The 20626-nt window shown below is 41.3% G+C and overlaps 2 protein-coding genes across 2 annotated transcripts; one reads left to right on the top strand and one right to left on the bottom strand.

Annotated features, from left to right (window-relative positions):
- The first annotated feature begins 329 nt into the window (after positions 1-329).
- Positions 330-3584, top strand: prf1.5 (perforin 1.5). Its single transcript, XM_070833542.1, has 5 exons — positions 330-604; positions 928-1203; positions 1374-1645; positions 2062-2203; positions 2357-3584. The coding sequence occupies exons 2-5, from the start codon at positions 934-936 to the stop codon at positions 3242-3244; spliced, it is 1572 nt and encodes a 523-aa protein (XP_070689643.1). The 5' UTR covers positions 330-604; positions 928-933; the 3' UTR covers positions 3245-3584.
- A 522-nt stretch (positions 3585-4106) lies between these two features.
- On the bottom strand, positions 4107-16709 carry smarcad1a (SNF2 related chromatin remodeling ATPase with DExD box 1a). Its single transcript, XM_070833484.1, has 23 exons — positions 16275-16709; positions 14854-14992; positions 14635-14764; positions 14298-14367; positions 13825-13913; positions 13302-13403; positions 12744-12822; positions 11935-12626; positions 11006-11202; positions 10161-10251; positions 9539-9638; positions 9310-9369; positions 8976-9051; positions 8721-8856; positions 8440-8571; positions 8003-8098; positions 7742-7859; positions 7523-7638; positions 7012-7200; positions 6788-6906; positions 6427-6609; positions 6080-6189; positions 4107-5328 (listed from the first exon to the last, which is right to left on the bottom strand). Exons 1-23 carry the CDS (start codon positions 16387-16389, stop codon positions 5267-5269), a joined length of 3201 nt encoding a protein of 1066 aa, XP_070689585.1. The 5' UTR covers positions 16390-16709; the 3' UTR covers positions 4107-5266.
- Between the last annotated feature and the right edge of the window lie 3917 nt (positions 16710-20626).

The raw sequence follows: 20626 nt of genomic DNA, 5'->3' as shown, positions 1-20626 counted from the left end.
ATGCTCGTAGAGAGATAGGCATTTCCCGTAAAGAGTGCTCACACCAACATGCATCTTCCCTCTCGTGACTATACAATAACCTCCCTCCCCCACACATGCACGTACACACACACACACAGCTGTAAGGGATTCATAAAGCTGGGTCATGAACATGAAAACAAACCCACTCATGCTGAGGAAATTAAAGCCTTGGGGGAGAGACAGAGAGGAAAAGAGCGAGGGAGGGAGGGAGGGAGGGAGGGAGGGGGAGACAACCATAGCGCAGTTAGAGGGGAACTCCCTCCTTGGTTATTTTCATAAGGCAGACAACAGACAAAGGAGAGCACCCAGCAGGCTTTCAGCACAGCCTGCCAGTAAAGCCAAAGCTCTCTGAACCATGATTTCATTTCCAGCAGGAATAAGAGTTTAGTCAGTTTTGCAGTTCAACATTTAGAGCGAACTGTGCCATCGACGGGGTTTGCAAAAAGAGGGATGCACGACAAATGTATTTTTCTTGGCTGTTGAAATCTGAAGAGGAATTTTAGTAGGCAAAGGAAGCTACAGCTTGACAACTCCAAAAAGGAGACGAGGAGACAATCTGAAGGGCAATAACATACAGTACAAGGTAAGAGTGCATGTCCTTTGAGTTGACACAACATCTGCAGGAGGATTACTGCAGTTTATGAAGAAGAGAGATTACAGGCTCGTCTGCATTTACTGTGTAACAGACATAATTCATCTTGGATTGCTAGACATCAACAACCCTGCAGTCTGCTCACTGTCAAATCTGAATGTTTTAACTATGAAGCAAATGATGTAACTACCTACACTGGGCCTCACGTCAGACACTCATTCATTGTCAAAGGGAGTATTTCACAGCTGATGTGATCGTAAAAAACATAGACTTTACTCACCTCTTTCTTACTTTCTGTGTGTAGGTACATGTAGGTAACCATGCATGCTGCAGGACTCCAGCGCAGAAACTATGTCCCGTTTATTTTGGCCTTACTGGTAATACATGAAGTCAGCAGGGTCCAGGGCTGTCGGACTGGCTCAGGGCCAGAGTGCGAGAAAGCCCCTTTTGTCCCGGGCCACAATCTGGCAGGGGAGGGTTTTGATGTGGTGCGGATGCGTCGAACAGGTGCATATGTCATCAATGTCAAAGGTCATCTTGCTGACAACCACACCTGTACGCTGTGTCCAAACCGCTTCCAAAAAGGACAGGTGAAAACGTCTCTTCTCACTCTTTTGGTGTCATCAGTATACATTTCTTTCACTTCATTCCATCCAAAACACCTTTGCATTTTTTTGCTCCTCCTGCTGTGTTTTTATTTCATGCGCATTGTTCCATACTTCCTTCCTCCACCTGCATCCCCCCTTTCTCTCCTCCTCAGATTCAGAGGCTTCCGGCAGCAGTGCTCGACTGGCGTCCCTTCAGCCGCTGCAGTAAGCAGCTGTCTAGTGCCCTCCACCACTCTGTGGACTCCCTGCTGCGCAGCTCCAACTCCTTGGTTAACAACAACTGGGGCCTGGGTTTGAGCTTAGAGAATATTGGTAAAGCCGTGTTGGGGGGAAGTCGCTCAGACTTGGCAAAGTTTGCACGTTCACAGCACAGCGTGGACAAGGCCACTTTTGCCATTCATGAGATCAGCTGCACCTACTACAGGTAAAGATGAGTGGGTTGGTAAAGTTGGTGCTTTGTAATTACATGCAATTTGCTGTAGTATTATTAATATAATAAAATCACGATGAGGCAAATAGCATGCAATAAAGGACATCTATTAGAGCATTTGACGGATTCTGGTTCTGTTAAAACCGGAGATTAGATGTGCCTCAAAAGATGCCAAAATGAATTCTAGATATTTCTATCTACAGATTCTAGCAGATGTACATGTTTCTTCGGTAATGTGATTTGAAATTAATTGAGGAATCAATGATATATAAAAAACAAAGTTACAAGTTACAGCAGCTTGTAGTGAGACCTTATGGCGAACTCGACTGTTTATTGTTCGTCACATAATAGTGAAGATTATGTTCTCATTGTGTTCTGGTTAAACGCCGCATGCCTTTTGTTTATTTCAGCTACAGGCTGGCTGATCATCCCCAGCTGAGTGCAGAGTTCACCAAACATCTGAAGAGACTCCCACAGAGCATAAACACAACCCAGAACAGAGCCCTGTATAGACGGCTGGTAGACACCTATGGAACACACTACATACACCAGGTCAGGTGGTTGATGCAGTGTAGTGCCTTTTATACTACTGCCGGAGTGCTAAATAATGCTGAAGATTATGACGTTGGGCGGGATGATAAATCTTAGTAGTGATAAGCCAAAAGGGAGGTTTCAGGCTTCATTATTTACTTGTGTCTCCTTTAGGTCCAGCTTGGTGGTAAGGTGAGGCGAATCACTGCCTTCCGGACCTGCCTGGCGACACTGAAGGGTTTCTCAGAGACCAACATCAAAAACTGCCTGAATGCTGAACTCCAAATGTCTCTTGGTTTCCTTCCTGCCAATGCATCCTTCTCCAACAAGTGTGACAACCTCCTGAGGGGTAACATGAGCATGGGCTTCTACCAAGGCTTCATGACCCATAAGATTGAGGTTATCGGAGGAGAGAGGTACTTCCCAGACATCCTTTACCAGCAGGACCCATCTGAAGCGTACCACAGCTGGATGAACAGCCTCCACGACAACCCTGATGTGGTTTCTTATGCCATCTTCCCTCTGCATCACCTGGTGGAGGACCCGCAGATCAGTGCTAATCTGAGAAGCACCGTCACGGAGTATATTAAAGAGAACCAGCTGAAAGTGGATCAACTTGGTCTCAAGAACTGCTCTCCAACTGCCAACGTGGACCATAACTGCTGTCCCCTACGGGCTGGCAGAGGAACTCTCAGACTTGAGATCCACAGAGCTGCAGGTCTGAGGGCAGACACCTTCACGAAAACAGACGCCTACGTGAAGATCTTCTACAACGGCATGTATGAGGAGACGGAGACGGTGATGGACAACAACGACCCAGTGTGGAATGCAACGTATGACTTTGGATCGGTGGAACTGGGTCGGGACTTGAGGTTTGAAGTCTGGGATAGAGACGTGCTCTACAATGACGTGGCGGGAAGATGTGTCGTCTTCCCTGAGCGAGGAAGTCACTCTCTAAGCTGCCAGCTGAGCAAAGGAGTGCTCTATTTCACCTACACCGTCAAATGTGATGCCCACTTGACAGGTTTCAGGTGTGGACGATACTCCCCAAATGCCGAGTAGAATACTCACAATGTGTTAATGTAGATATTAGAATTTTCTTGATACAGAGTTTAACTTTCAAGTATCAGATTTTTTTTTTTTAACAATGTAATTTCCTCTTCATTTTAACTGGAAACATTTGTCAACATTTGAATGCCAAACAAGCACATCTGCCCCCCCACCACACACACACACACACACCTACTCAATGTTGAATCAATAACATTCCATCCTTAGAAGAAAAAAAGAAGTTGTTGTTGTCATCTGTCTGTGTAAATGTTGTGTAAATGTCTCAGTATTAACTAAGCAAAGTCAAAGCACATGTGGATCTATTGTATATAACAAAATAAAATGATTTTGATTGGGGACTTTTACTGTTGTACTAAGTCTGAAGCTGATGATAACGCACTGATAAGACTACATACACATGTACACACACAAACAATTTCCATAAGCTTATTCTTGTTTTGAGGGGGAAGATGTATGCCATACACTGCAACAAAAACAATCAACACCTGAAAACACAAGAAACACTAAATTGATGGCCCCCATTCACACGAGGGATCAAATTGATCGGATCTTTACCTTTCAGTTTTTTCACATTTTTCATTTATACTTCTTTTTTTAGATGTTCTTTGCAATTTGAATCACTTTTAACTATGATTTTCATGTTCGATTTTCAAATTTGGTCAAAACCCATTCCAAAATTTTACCACAGAGCGTGTCATTTCCAGACCCGGTGCTGCAGGTCTAATTAATGGAATCATTTACACATTACCAAAAACGATTTAGAAGTAATTTTCTAATTGGCAGCTCCCCCTGCTGGAACGCTGTAGCCATGACAATGCAAAAAATGTATACCAATTTTTATTATTCAGTTTAAACAGGAACCTAAAAAACATACAAATTACTTCATAAAAGCTTTTACAGTAACACTTGTACACTTACAACACATTAGCCACTTATATAGTACATGGGTGCAGCAGCTGCTTCCTCAGTCAATCATCATCATTTCTTGGCTTAAGAAGAAGAAACCAATTCAAGCACCAAATTCAAAGACATTCTATTTCAGATTTTTGCTTTAGTTTCTAGTTTTACACACTAGAAAAATGGGAATATTTGTGTATTAAATGCATCGATTACACCCACAAAACCATGTATGTTCAATCAAAAAAGGTCAGACTGTCTTTGCTGAAAAATTGATTGAAAATATGACATCAGGATGAAACTCAACTCATTTACACCTACAGTGACAGAGAATCAAATTTTCCAAGTGCTTGGCTGACTTTTGGATACACACCGTCAGAAATGTTTGATCAGCGATGGTAAGCGAGGAAATCAGTGTAAATAGCAACACGTTTAGTTAAGTTGTCTTGCCTGTAGCTGTTTAAATGTTGCTGTGGATCACAGCAGCAAAGATTTGACGTAAATTACTTTCTTTATATAAGATCTGGCAAGTACGACAGGCATAAACCAAAACTTTCTGTATGGAGGGTGGTAAAATGTAGGTATGCAAGAATATTATCTATACCAGAATCTGTAACATTTCATCCATCATAGACTGCCAGTAAGCATGACAGTGCCTTTATCTGAATGTGAACATTATGAGACTGCATGAGTTTACATGAACTAACTGATGACACTTCTTTCATTCAAACAAATTCACTGGTGTACTCCAACGCATGCAGCATTATTGGCGGTTTGGTCTGAACTTCTATTTTCTTTCAAGTTTCTACAGCATAAGAACTTCACATAACATGTGAAGTGCATACTATTGACAAGGCAACATTTTTGTTTTGCCTTCATATACTGGTCTTGTAGTAGGAGCAAAAACTGTGTGCATGTAACAATAGTGTTTTAGGCAGAGCTACACATGCTACACAGTCAATCAGACAGCAGAACTTCTTTTCATGGCAGCATATGGTTCTCAGTAGTTTTCCAGTACGGGCAAAAGAAGTGTGTTCAGTCAGAACACTGAAGTCTGCCCAGAATCACAGGAATACCATCAAATACATGTTTGTACAGTTTCAAGTGTTTTGCGCATCACAGTCCGAGTGATGCTTTGAGCAAAGACGCCATATCTTCAGGTATGGTTCCTTCACCACCTGAAGAACAAATGAATGATTTTTCCATTTGTAAATAATTGAGAAGGTTAGAATAGTCAACTAGTTCACACACTGTGTGTCTGGAGGCATGGGATGCCACGCTATTAGCCTGATCACTGCCCTTAAGCTTTAAATCTACTGCCAGTTGCTTTGCATCTTCTCCGATTCTTATTCTTCATATATATTTGTGCTTAATTTACCCAATATTGTGAATATGTTCACCACAGTGTTTCCTACTGTTATTTCTGTATACATCTGTATATTCTGTTTGTCCTGGAAGAACAATCACACCTTTCTTGTTCTTCTTGTCAAAGTTAAGTCTTAAGTTTTTGCGTACTCCCCATAATATTATCTAACCCAGGAATTTTACAGATTTGCTCAAATTGTGTTTAATTCCTGGGATTTTTATTAGATCTGACAAGTTGAACTGGTCGACCAATTCTTCTGAATATTGCAACAAATACTTGTTTAGGGGTTAGGGGGGAATTATTGCCATTTCAGAGTATTATTTAGTGTTATTTGAGAAGTAACTTTAAGTGGGTGAACACTTATTATGATATAACAAACACAAATACAAGACTAACAGGAAGAAAATCGACTGCTATACCGTGGGCCTATATGGCTAGCACCACCTAAAGAAATCATCACTGCTTCTGTGCTGTTGTTTTGATTATTTATCAGTTCAATGTATTTAATGCAACTTGTGTGCAAATGGTCAGGACAGTGTATGTGTGTGCACACATCTACTTACCTTGTCCAGCAGCGGTCATGTCCTGCTCAAGCTTCAGTTTCTTCTGGCCCAGCTGTAGTATGCAGTCTTCTATGGTGTCCTTACTGATCAGCTTTATCACCTGTACAGTCCTAACACACACAGAGAGGTACATTAGTCACTACAGTAAATAAATACACTGAGCACAGTCCTGGAGGGTAACGTTTGTACCTGGGGAGGTTCTGCATTTGTAATCAATACCCTCTGTATCATTCTGAGATTTTTATCCCATCAGAATCTGCATGCGTGAAGCAGACATGGTTTCTGTCACAATAAGAGGACATTCCAGTTACAAGATCTCATCCCATTATTTATAGATTCAAACTTACTTGGTCTGGCCTACACGGTGGCATCTGTCCTCTGCCTGTTTGTCATTGTAGGGGTTGCAGTCGATGTCATGTAGGATGACAACATTAGCAGAGGTAAGGTTGATGCCCAGGCCACCAGCACGTGTTGACAAGAGGAACACAAATATGTCCGGATCTGTGTTGAACTCATCAATTAACACAATCCTGCAAGACGAAAGAAATCACCATTAAAAATGACACAACTTATGGTATGTTCAAGTAGAATATCAAAGATTGCTTCCATTTTCATCTATCTTTCATACTTTTTCCCTCAAAGGTAGCAGTTAGAATAACAGATGTGCTGGAATCACAGAATCAGTCAATGTAAGTGTACCACTCCGACCTGTCAGCTATGGGTGTGGATCCATCCAGTCTGACATAACGATGCTTAAGATGCTTCAGCAGTACTTCCACGATGTCCAGCATCATGGTGAACTGACTGAATAATACCACTCGGTCTCCCTGTAGGATTAGATGAAACTTATGCCACATGATCTTTTATCTGAGCAAAGATAGCATGCTCCTCCTGCATGCACCCTAGACATGATTTTGCACATTTGTAATGACCTTGTTTTTAAGTGAGGCCAGCAGCTCTGTGAGGTGGTGGAATTTTCCTGAGTCAAGCAGGAGATTGGTTTCAAGCTGGTAGGAGCTGATGGAGGAGTACTGCTGGCACAGACGATGCAGCTCAAAGTCTGACATCACTTCCATGTCTTCCTGGATAAGAGCGGCGTCTGCATCAAAGTGAGTCGGCTCCTGAGGTGGGAGAGAAAGAAGAATAGAGGAAACATTTAACAAGTGGGCTGGGGGAGCAGAGAAGTACTCCAAAAATGTTGCAGAGGGAAGATTAAAAGGAGGGAGATTAGTGTGGAATTGCAAACAATGAAAGATTGAACTGTAATTATCCTGTTTGGATAATACGGTTCACTGCTATTCAAATACTTTAGGATGGCAAAGTAATTTGAATGCTTGGTTTCATCTGCGAGTTAAGCCCCACAGCACAACTCAGAAAAGATCCTTAGATACAAAAAACACAGCAGCAAAATCAAACAAGGGCTTGTCAGGGACTAGAACTGACCTTGAGCATGAGTTTGCTCATGGCTTTGAGCTTTTCTGTGGTGTAGTACTGTCTGTGAAGCAAAGGGTGGTTCGCCATCTTCCTCAACTGCATCATCACATTACACAACTCACGCTCTGCAAAGAAAAGGCACGAGGGAAATCATTAACCACAGTCATTTTTGTTATTTGTGTAAAATAATGCCACCTTGTACAGAAGGGAGCAGGAAACCAGGCTTACTCTCGCCAAAGCTGGAAGTCTTGAGTTTTTTAAAGAGGGTCTGGTAGAGAACCTGCTGTTTCTCACTCATTGAGCAGGACTCCACCTTCTCTTCCTTGGCTGGCAGCTGCTTGAGGACCTGGTAAAAGAAAAAAAAAACACTTAATCACAAAACTTACTCAGGGTGTAAATACAATTACTCTCATTGTGACCGTCTTTATGCCAGAGTTCCCTACAGAACACACTTAATGCATACATAGCATTAACATCAGATCAACTCACCTCGCTCTTGACTCTTCGCAGGATAAAGGGTTTCATGATGAGTTTGGCCTGAGAAATACGATTCCTCTCAAAGCAGCTCTGCTCCTCATGGGATTTCTGACACATAAAATACAGTACAGTTACAGTACAAACACATGGGCTAGTAAGTAAATATTAAACTTACATTTTTCTGGGCTGGTTATATAGCTTGCAAGACAAAATATTCCTGTTGTTTCTTACACTTGTGAAACAAATAATTTCAGATGACTAAGGGGTGATGGGGGGGTCACGAGATTCGAGGTAAGATGTCAAAGTTTAGGCATCTTCTCAGAGCCAGCTATTTTATAGACTACCAGGAGTGTTACTATAATGTCATATCCAAGCTTTGCATCCAATTTGCATCCAGCTACCAGCTGTCCTAACAAACTGAGGTTATGGTGTGACACACACACACGTACCATAGAAAACATTTTGGAGAGCTGTGTAGTGGAGCTGGAGAACATAGAGGGCATGATGAAGTTCAGGAGAGACATCAGCTCCAGGAGGTTGTTCTGTACGGGAGTTCCTGTAAGCAGCAGGCGATGCTCTGCCTACAGGGAAAAGAGAGAAATTGTTCTGTTCAATACTTCTGGATGTTGAGGATAGAAAGGCAAACAACTGCGAATACACATATGAGGCTATCACAGAAATGAGGGGAGGTGGTGGTAGAAAATGGATTACAAAATGTCAGTGAACTAACGTTAATAGCCATAAGGTGGCGGTAGCGCAGGGAGTTCATGTTCTTCAGCATGTGGCCTTCATCAAACACAGCATACTTCAGATGCAGCTTGCGGAAAAGGCTGCGGTCGTTATCGTTTCCTATGGCCAGGTTATACCTGCAAAACAAACCACACAGCAAAATGGGAAACAGCAAAAGTACTCATTCACTTTGTGTTTAGATGTGAGTGACAAAATATGATGGAGGGTGTGTGTTTGTGTGTGTAAATTTGCTCACGTGGTCACAATGACGTTGAACTCAACATCGTTATTGAGGATGTCATGTCTGAGGTAGCGGCGGTCCTCCATAGATCCTGCACAGAACATACTACATGGATACACACTCTACTTTTGGCTCAGAACTGTGTAAACAAAGCCCTGAATAAAGGTGTGCACAGACAATACGTTTATAACAAAATAAGTGCAGGTGCACACACCAGGCAGACAGCAGACCTGATCCAGGGACAAAATTGTAACTTTTCACATATGCACACCTTGCTTCAAAAGAGGTTCACACATAAGGACAACAACACGAGATAACTGAATGTGAAAAGATGAATGAAGAATCTCACCATAATAAACTAGAACTTTAAGCCTTGGACACCACAGTTTCAGCTCTCTGACCCAGTTGTCTACAAGATGGAGAGAATGAAATCAGCACAAATGAAATCAGCAAAATAAATGCCCTAAAAGCCCTAGACAAGAGACACTACATGTTTTGATGCAAAATATTATTATCTAACTGTTTCTTGTTAGATTACATAATAGCAAAGCAAGGTTGCAAAGTGTGGGATTTTTTACCCAGTGTAGAGGATGGCACAGTGATGAGGTGAGGACCTTCTATTCCATTCTCGTACAGCTGGGACAGGAATGCTATAGCCTGGATTGTTTTCCCCAAACCCTGACAGAAAGAGTGAAGAGGAGAATGAAAAGAGATACAGAGTCAGTCAGACATCAAACAAGAAGATAAATACACAAAGAAAGACCCAGGTGGACAGACAAAAAAGATATTTGAACATCTGCGTTTCAGATCACATTTTTACTTGTACAAACAGCAAAAATCCAGACAGAATTCATCAGCACTGCAGCTTTACTAAACTTTACAAATCAAAGCTCTTACTTCACTCACTGTCTTGGGGTTAAAACAACAAATTTAACTCTCGGCTACTTTTACTCGTTTTTTCTTCCCTCTGCTTTCTGATTGTTTATTCACCTGCAGATTAGCTACACATCCGTGCAAAACAGCGACACAGTACCACTCGTCAAGTGGAGACTTAGACAAGCTGTAAGCACCTGCAGTCCTGTTTGACTTATTCAGCTTTAACATTTAGGGTCTTTCATTTGTTTTTGATTTTGGGCTCACGATCAACACCTCACAAGCGCACACTGTCACTTCCCGCAGATTCTTGGCTGGTTGCCTTACCATTTCATCAGCAAGGATACCACTCAGTTTGTGCTCATGCAGAAGCAGCAGCCACTTTAGACCAATCAGCTGATAGGGTTTCAGCTGGAGCCTGAAAGACAACCGATAACAGACTGAGAACAAAATGGGAACACAGCCGTCACAGATCGAGTAATGGATTAAATGTATTGTGTTGGCCTCTCAAAGAGCAGATTTGTTGAAAAAAAAAAAATAGCCCATGTATAAAACATAATTTACAACAATAATGCAAACACTTGAATACTTAAGTGTAAATTGTAGACATTAGGACTCTTCCATCCTTGAGAAGGTCTAAATTTAATTTAATTGAATTCTGTCAGTATTCAATTGTTTGTGAAAAGGAATAAATTCACACATAGAAAAATTATAACATTTTGTGTTAAGACACTTTAAAAAGAGAAATTATATAATTCAGAGAGAAAGAAAGTGTTCGGAAAAGGGAAATAAAATCCTGCTCTTCCTGCAAATGCTCGAGGGTGCCTTAAAGGATAGCGAATCAACCTGTACCCAGAGATACAGACATATGGCTTGACATGTCATCTCAGGCTTGACAACTCTGTGCTCTGGGCTCAGGTACAAGGCATCAGTTTTATGAACTTAGTGTTTGTTTTGTGCACTAAGATGCCAGAAGAGGTTCCATGATCAGGATAAACTACAAAACACTTCACAATTATGTTCAGCATATTGCCGTCTCCTGAAATAACAGGTAACCAGGTTCTGCAACTGAGCAATCGGTCTGGCATTCAAAAACAATGTGAACACACACACATAACCATTTTCTGGACTATTCATTCATTCTAGTATGTGGGTAAGTGCATTTTACTCACTGGCTGTTGAGCACGCTGGGTTGTTTCATGGCCCCCCTGCCCCTCTCCACCACCTCAGTGACTTGTTTGACCATTTTTGAGGAAATGGTCTCACATTTGGACATCAGCCCCAGGACAACCTTCCGCTCTTTGAGGACGACTCTGCAGCCGAGCAGCAAGTCCTCTGACAGCCCGTTGTCCTTGTGGAAGACATCGACCTGAAGAGCAGAGAACATGGTGTTATAATTAACAAAACATGTTAAGTACAGCACAATCTATCAGTAAGATACTCATTGGATGACCTGATAGGAGACAAGGACAAAATGTCTGACAATCAATTACTTCACTTGTGCCAGTGCATTGAAAAATGGACTGTCGTTCCTTGTCAGGTTTCACATATCAATGATCAGTGCAAACACATCTGAAAGGTGACTCGTAATAGCTTTAAACCCACCATATAACACCAAACACACAATCAAAAGGTGCTAACAACACTACCTTATCATTGAGTTACACAATATTACATATTTGACTGCCCCACTATTGCAACATGACAGTATTTGCTCTCTGCTGACAGATGTCGACTTTTTTATTTTAACTGTTGATAATCTGATAATAGAGAATATGAGGTGAGATGTGTCAGGAGATGGGGAGTTCTGTGATTCAATAGATTGTCAGGAATGTCTTGTCTCTACATAGAAGACCTTGGAGTAGTGTGCTCAATAAGTAAATACAGTGTGAATGAAACAGAACAGGTCAGAAAGTCATTTTCCAGATGTTCGGTAGGATGATTTCAGACTGTGACTGACTGTAGCTCTTTGCACAAGTTATCAAAGGAGAAAGTTGAAAAAACAAATTGTTTTATTTGACATGCAAGAACCACCTGCATGTCTGTTTGAGGTTTGTTATGTCATCTGTTTAGAAACACACACACACGTTTGTTCTCTCACCAGGCTTTGCCAGTAATCAAAGGGTCTCAGTTCCACAATCTTCTGGGCCTTTTTAACAGAGCACCCAGAGATCAGCGACAGCTCATCTATGGATGCATCCCGGAAGAAACGGAGTATCTCTTTCTTCATATCGGTCATGCCACCTTTAGAGTCCAGCTCGTCATCAGAGTCCTCAAACTCACTGCTAACTGTGTCCTCTTCATCGTCATTTTCCCCCTCAGAACTGATATGTTCATCTGAGGCACGTGCCTTCCTCTTTCTCTCTGCTGCCTCTTTCTTAGCTATACTGGTCCCACTGGCAAACCTGGACAGCATCCGAGCAGGAGAGGAAGAGGAGGAGGAGGAGGAGGAAGGCTTCAGGGAGGAAGAGGTAGTTGTTTTCTTGTCAGAGGAGGATGAAGAAACCATAACAGAACTTTTTTTAATCCATGAAGACAGAGTGGAAGCGCTACTGTTTTTGGAGCCTTCTCTGTCTGCCGAGTCTGAATCGTCTTCACTGTCCTTTGTAGTGTCTGTAGCTTCTGCACTGTCCTCTGTCTCACTAAGGCGGTCCTTTCGGTCTCTCCTGTTTTTACCACCTTCCTCGTCTTTGTGGCGCTTCAGCTTTCTGTGGTCCCTGCTCGACTTGTCTTTGCTCTTCGATTTACTGGACTTCTTTTCTTCCGTCTCGGGTGAGCTGAAGCTGGTATTTTCTGACAACAGGGGAAAAACACGACATGAGCCAGTTAAGAACATGAAAGTTAAATGTACACATATACATCAGGTCAGTGAAAAGATGGCGGCATTCAGATGACGGCGGTTGTGTTCACCTGGGTCTGAGAACATCTGCAGAACCTGCAAGGCATCCTCAACGTTCCAGTCGTGTTCCTGCAGCACCATCCGCAGCTCCTGCAACGCGACAGACATGAGCGAGGATCCGCCTGCAACATGTACTTAATACTCTCTGAAAAATTTAGACACTCATGTTTTACTTTCCCCCCTCTGATTTTAGGAACCTGGTTTTATTGACACAAAAGCCTACTTTTGGGGGCATTTCATAGCAATCTCATAAAATTTGCTTACACTATTAAATGAAAAGGAAGCTAGAGAGAGCTGAATGTGTTTCCGATTTTTTTTCAGACAGGAGAGCAATACACTTCTCTGAAGTAACATCACATTAGACTGTATCATGTGACATCACAAACCAATAGGAGTCCCTGAGTCCCACTCTCTCTCTCTCTCTCTCACTCTCACACACAGTATAGCTATCATGTTAAGAGGAGTATATACACAGTTTGACAGGGTTGGATCAGGTTGGACTAAATTGCGCTCCATATGAAATGGCTTAACGTGTCACAGACAGGGACAGAGTGTCTGTGTGTCTTCACCTCCTTGTCCTGGTCAGGAAACTTTTTCTGCAGTTTTCTGACCATGGATTCCTGCTTCTCCCAGCTTGGCTCTTTGCCTTCATCATCTTCTTCCTCAGAAGCCTTTTGGTTCAAATACAAGAAAGGTACATTCATAGCTGAGGGGAACCATTATTACTTAAATTTGATGAATACCAACTACTGTTGTTTGCATTCTGCAGTGAGGGGAAACCAAAATAGTCGATATATTACATAGTAGATATTTTACATAATCAACACATTATCACTAAGATGATCCCTATGCACAACTTGCAGATCGTCTGTTTTGCATCAGCCTTCATTAAATAATAATTTGTGTTTTTCTCATTAGGTTTTGCAAACATTTCTCTGTGTTTTCTGCCTGTGCACATTCAAATGTTGAATACATGCAGCATGACAGTACAGACAGTTAAAATGACTTTAGCAAAACCAAACTGACAGGACGTTGAAAATTTGTACAGTATGCCATTGTTCGAAACCACAAAAGTAATGTTGGTGATTTTACCTCCGATGACTTCCTCTTCTTGCTGGGTTGAATGTCATCAATGTCCTGAGAACTGCTCGATCCATCCTGCTTTCTCTTCCGGCCCTGGTCTGAAGATGAGAGGGCAAGACAGCCAGTGTTCTCAAAAGCAGCCAACTGAGAGAGAAATGTAGCCAGCTAGGCAGGTATATTTTTTGCATGGGTTTTGACTGTAACTTATTCAGAATTCTCTTTAATGTTTTCTACCTGTACACTAGGTTCAGTGATAACTTCTTGTACACGGTTCTGAATATGGTGTATGGTCTTGAGGATGAGCCGAACATTGTTAAATAAATCATTAATACAAAAAAACAAATGAACATTTCCTCCGTGGGATTTTTGTGGGACGTTGACGATTTTCCTACAACTATAAACTATTCCTCCCCTATGTTAGACTGCCTCACAGGAAAGTGAGCACGGATAGTCATTGTATGCTTATGAAAGTCATTACTTACCTTTTTTATCATCAAACACTAAAAGGCATGCGGCTACAGCCCCATCCAATGTGCTTGTGCTGCCAATGACCTGAAAACAGAACAGAACAAGGTTTTTGAAAAGGGAAAACCAGGAGATTTAAAGATCTGAAGAACAAATTATAGCTGGTTAATGTATTAATTAAATATTTTATAATGACAAGGCACTTAATCTAAAGCTGGTCTGCACTATGGTCAATAAAATCCACCAAAACATGTTTGACAGCAAGTAACACTGTAGTACAGATCGTGCACACTGACTTGGGACAACCCTGGGGTCAAACTAATGTGCTCTGTGCTGATAAGTTGCAAACCTCACCTCAAGTACCTGCTGCCTCGTCAACTGAGGAAACATCTCCAGTAGTCTGTTCATTTTCTCATCCAGTTCCTTATCCTCGTCATCTGTATGATCCGATTCCAGATTTATGGATGATATCCCTGTGGGATTCCTAAAGCAAAAAGAATTAAAATAAAAAACTGTTCGACTCAGCATGAATGTGAAAAAGTTGTGTTGTGTATCAGTTTGGTTGACACATACTTGGATTGTCTGGTTGATGAGTTTTTGGTCTTTGTTTCAGAGAGGAGCTCATCCTCCTCCAAGTCAATACTGAGGACCTCCTCAAAAACCACTCCTCGAGCATGGGACTTTGGTGGGGCTTTGACAGGTTTCATCTGAGCTGAAGAGCAAAATGGTAGGGAAAAAAAAAAAGTTGGTGGATGCATTCACAGCAGTAACGGACGCATCCCATTCATCTCGCTTTGTTAAGTTTGCAGCTACTTTGGCTCAATGGCACATATTAACATGTCTTCACCATGACATACAGAGACTAGAGACTTCAGGCTAGGCTTTCTCACCATCTTATAACAGTTCATTTTGGAAGTGAGATGATAACAGCAAGTGGTGTGACACCCGAGAACAACAACATAATTATAGTGTAAATAAACTACAGCATTGTATTAGGCATCTACCTCCTCAAAATGCCCGCAGAGGTTGAAATTAAAGATGATGGGTACATAAGGGACCCAGGCCAGATAGTCTGGTAAGTTTAGGGATTAAGTATCATCAGCTAGTTCGGTCCATGTCTCCACACATTTCCCTTTTTGACCTAGTTGGGCAACAACTGGGTGACAATTCTGACTATTTTGACTAATTCTGAATTCTGACTAAGATCTCATTACAATATAGTTGTATATGATGACAGCAATATTTTTTTCTGGTCTTGAAGGATGCCTAGTAGAGTGGCATTGTCTTGCAGCACTAAAAGTGATCTTTAATTCAATACCTTATAGATAATATTTTTGCATTTACTTGATATAAATGACAGAAATGCAATAACATGGTTGATAATATGTTTGAGACAGAAAGAGAAAAGTAACACATACACACAAAAGATAAATAAATTCCTCAGACTCTATTCTCTACAGATTGGAGAGTATTCATTTGATGAACTGATCAAACATCGTGTTTGGCACTAATGATTGCAGAAGTTTTGGCCTTTGTATGTGTGTTGTATCTTGACTCTGGGATACCTCCTGGAGAGGTGAATGTTTCTGTTTGGGTGATGTTGATGTGTTGTGCTGTTGGGTGACGGAGGGTTAACATGCTTAGTGTTTGCTTTGTTGTTAATGTGTCATGTAAACGAACACACACTCACTCACTCATTCATTAATTACACCTTCAAATGTGTTGTTCTCAACACTGTCTCCACAGTGTACGGTGATATTTGACTTGTATATATCGCGCAGTGGGAACACAAACACGGTGACAACAAAAATAAACATGTTGCAAATTTAATACAAACGTACATCTGACACTGTGACAGTTTACCACACTTCTACTTCTACCTGCAGCAAAAGGCAGCGTGTGAATGACCATGTTACTGAACTACTGCTAACGATAGCATGTGAAACACATCTGACGACCTGCATTGTAAGCTAGCTTTAACATCTGCTAGTTACCTGGCTTGTTCTCCTTCTCAGACTCAGGACTTTTGGACCCGCTATCCTGGTCTTTGTTTGTTGTCGTCGCTGCCTTCTTCTCAAAACGAAAACGCTCTAGGTTGAACAGACTCATGTTAACAGTCTGTTTCGTGCCTGACAGCGGCAGCCCTTTGTCTCTTTCTAGGCAGCAGTATTTTCTCTGTCCTGTCGCACAGCTTCCCTGTTAGCCAGTGTGACAGCCTAGCAAGCTAACTAGCCTCGGATGTTAGCACAGCAGGCAGGGCAGCAGACCTAGAAAGACGGCGTTTAAAGGCTGTGTCACTGCCCCGTTTTAAACCGTAATAGTCTAAATTGAGTCTAACAATAAAATACCGATGTAATATCAAAGATAGTTGTTTAATCCGGGTTCAAATTACGCTTGTTATATCAAGGCTACAGCCGGTTTCCCGCGAACTCCAGCGGCCCTGGAGGATGCTGTGGAGGCTCCGCTCATTGGTCAGAGGGTGGAGTGGGCGGGACCTCACGGGGGAGTCAAGATGTACTCTGTAGCTTACTTCCGTTTCTGTTCAGCGACGCGTTCAGTGCTTGCAGTTCCGATGGAGTTTTACCCCTCGTAGATCATAAACTATTAAACATTAAAACGAGTCGCTGAAATCGTTGAAAATGTAAACAGTATGGTGGTTCTTATCCAGAAAAAACAGGCCCATTTTACTTGTGTGTGTCTTTAACGCATCGGATAAACGTTACAGGCCAGTCTTGCCCGTTCCAATATGGCGACGACGTTGACATATCGCAGCAGCGGGCTGAAGCAGTCAGTGCGGCCTGTACATATATATGTCTATGCATCTGCTTCCCAACACTAATGTGATGTAGTTAAAGTAGTCAAATATGTTTGGTATAACTGTGTCATGGTGTTGTAATGTGGTAAGCGGTGTCTGTCACTAATTGGACCGAAAGGAGGTGAACTATCTTGAGTGCAGCAACATCGCTTATAGAACCTGTGATGTGGTGACGTAAGGAATTATATTATGTAGTCTTTGATATTTAAACATCAGCGATTAAAGAGGCGTTTATATCTTCCGGGCCAGGCAAACCCTCATGTAATTACATTACTCGTAAGTATGGATCATTCGCTGTTTGCATACATAGTTTCCTGAAAGCAAGGTTGAAGTGAAGGACTTCATGTTGGACTAATGCTCTTTAAGTAGCATCAGATTTTAGCCACGCCCACTGTTTCTACATGTCGTTCACAGACTGCAAACACTTAAAATTATATTAGATTATTATGTCTATTCCAGTCTAAAGACAGGGATCTAGAAACTCAACATCAAACTCAAAATCAAATAGTAATGTAACTACAACACTTTCATCTAATTTGGCAGAATTTCAGTATTAAAATGTATTTGAATTTAAATGAATCTCTGATATAGCCAGTAGGTATTTTGCACATGTTTTGTTTTGTCAAACCAGAGAAGGCAAAGGTGTAACTAATAACATTAACAATGGCTCCATTCCATTTAGGTGTGCTAGTGCTATTATGGTTTGATGGCACACCTAAATGGAACACAACCAATATCAATGTTAATGGTCTCACCTGTGTGTGACAAGTCAGTTTTAAGGGAAGTAAAATAGATTATTTTATTATTAGGATGAGATACTGAATATGTTTTCCATGTCTGTCCTACATTTACTGATCAAAGGGGGGCAGCAGATACACATAGTCTGGGATAGGATAAGGTCATGTGATGAGGTCTGCCTACAAGTGTTTGGCACTGTCCCTCAGAAACTTTTTCATCTGTGAGAGGAGTGTGCTTTGTGTCCTCTAAATGATGATATTTTTGAGAGGACAAATTGTATATGACACTAATGACACTATATCTACACATGGTGTCTGAGGTCCTATACTGTTAAGGTATAGTTACCTAGGTAAGGTTAGATCTGTGTAGACATTGTAGGCAGTCCCTCTTAATCTGAAAAGGTCTAATTAAGCCAAACATTCAAAGGTTGTTAAAAAGTTGAAGTGATTTTCTCTAAATTCTTATCAGAAGTTTTTCACAAATATGCTTTGTTTAGTAAAACGTAGGAGGAGTTCAATTTAAAAAAAAGAATAAAGTGAATAAATGTGGTTCTTTTTTACAGGATTGTATCCGCAAACATTGTATCTCCTTTCTTCATTTGGTCTTGATGGTCAAAGTCAATGAAACCCCCTTTCCCTTTCCCTGTTCCACATGTGCACACATTCACTCAAAATGTATCTGCCTCGTGCAATTTGAATTTAAAAGATTTCAGACATAATAAAGAAAACAAGCCTCTTTGTTTTTGTGGTTTTGTCTCTTATTTTTATGCCTTTTCGTAGATCTGATCTGCAACAAAATTGGAAAAAAGTTATATTAACCTGTACTTGCACTTATGTGAACATAAACCTCAATCTTTTAAAATCCACTTTTCTGGAATAACCGGAAACGTCAAGTTTATTTACATAGTGATTTAAAACAGAAAATATGAAACCAATTTCTATATAATGTACAATGTGTATCACACTGTTTGCATGAGCCCCCTGTGTTGTCCTAATCCACTTTTCACCGACGTGTAAACACTTCACCACTAATGTACTTCCACCTGTAGATTTTGCTGAGATACAGTGAATATATTATGATGATTAGGTTGAGTCCTCTCATCAGAACACCACAGCGCCATCCTGCCGCCTTACTGTCGCCCCCGCCATCGTCATGGAGACCATGTAAGTTAATGCATGTGTGTATGTGTGTGTGTTTGTGTTGTACCCGGGCCACAATAGGCAGACTGACACAGAGTCTGATAGGGGTCGTGACCCCTCACAGCAGGAAGCTCAAACTGTGGCTCCTTGCCTTCTCCTGTCCTCCTGGTCAAGGTTTTTGTGTGTGCGTGTGTGTGCGTCATACATCTGCATTAGGATAGACATTTTTTTTTTCTTTGTTTTGTCAGGGTTGTTGCTTATGTGTCTGTCCACTTTATAGGAGTCGGTGTGTGTATGGAAATGCACACACCCACACACACAGACAAGCAGGCGCATATGTGACAACGCAGAAATATAAATCACCAGGCCGTCCCAATGCTAAGGCCAGTCATTAACATGCACACACACACACACACACACACACACACGGTGATAGCATCAAAAACAGTAGAGTAGCACTGTGAATGCTTTGGCTAGAGGCGATAATTGTGATAAAAGCCTGGAATCATTCACAGTGTCAAGGGAAAGCAGGTGATATGATGTTCTGCTGCTCTTGACAAACACATTTTCAATTTAATATCAACAGCCACACAAAATACATGCACACACATCAGCACGCACACACACACACACACACACACACTAGCACAGACAAACACAGGTCCATTGGGTTGGAGTTGAGTGTGCATGCTGTATGTGTGATTGCTTGTCATACTGTACATGTACATACAGCACATGTAAAAAACATGTTAATGATGTGTGCTTTAGCGTTCTATATTAAATTCCTGTGTCAAGTGCATGTGTGTCTTTGTATGTGTGGGTTTTTAAGGTTGACCCAACCATGGTGTCCCAGGCGGACTCGTCACAAAGTCTGTCACCACCCAGTCACCATGGCGCCCAACTTGGCCGAGACCCGACGGCGGCAGGGAGCACCTTGTCACCGTGGTAACACGTCTGGGATGTAACGGCTCCTCCCACCCCCAAGAAATACACGGAGAGACATACACACACCACCCCAAATGAAGGTTCTTTACTACGAGCAGAAGAAGTTTCATGTTAAACATAATTGTAGCTATCGATCCTGACTGATATGGCTTTGAGGTGAGAGAGACAGAGACAACTCACTCTGAGATAGTATTTTGAAACAAAAACACAGACAGGTAAAGCAGTTGCTTGTAAACTTCAATTAATAAATGAATATTTAATATCGTTCTTTTAGCTGTCTATTTTTCTTCACAGTTTTACTGGAAATTAATGTTCATCTGTGCCAAATTTTATGCACAGTATAAGAGTATAAAAATAATCGAAATCAATACATTATTGGGATTGGCGCAGGGCAATATGATACTTTCGGAATATTTCAGATTACTTTAACAGCCCCCCAAATCCCCCCAAAAATGTTTTACACACTGACATTACCAAACCAGAAGATCATGATAAATATTAAAACTGACTAAATAAAAGAAACTTAGAACATGTTCAACAGAGACTTTTCAATATTAAAATTTCTGAGATTCCTTAGGAAAAAACAATCTTTGGCTTTCTGTTTTATAAATAAAATCAGTGGTGGCAGATAGATAGAGGTAAAACTTCACACACTAATTAATTTGGAAGCTGGAGGTTCCTCTTGAGTCTTGGTAGACTGGCAAATCTT

This window comes from Pempheris klunzingeri, chromosome 7 (assembly GCF_042242105.1).
Source record: "Pempheris klunzingeri isolate RE-2024b chromosome 7, fPemKlu1.hap1, whole genome shotgun sequence".
NCBI classification, from domain to species: domain Eukaryota; kingdom Metazoa; phylum Chordata; class Actinopteri; order Acropomatiformes; family Pempheridae; genus Pempheris; species Pempheris klunzingeri.
The sequence above is the reverse complement of the archived record's forward strand: the minus strand, read 5'-3'. Positions and strand labels throughout refer to the sequence as shown.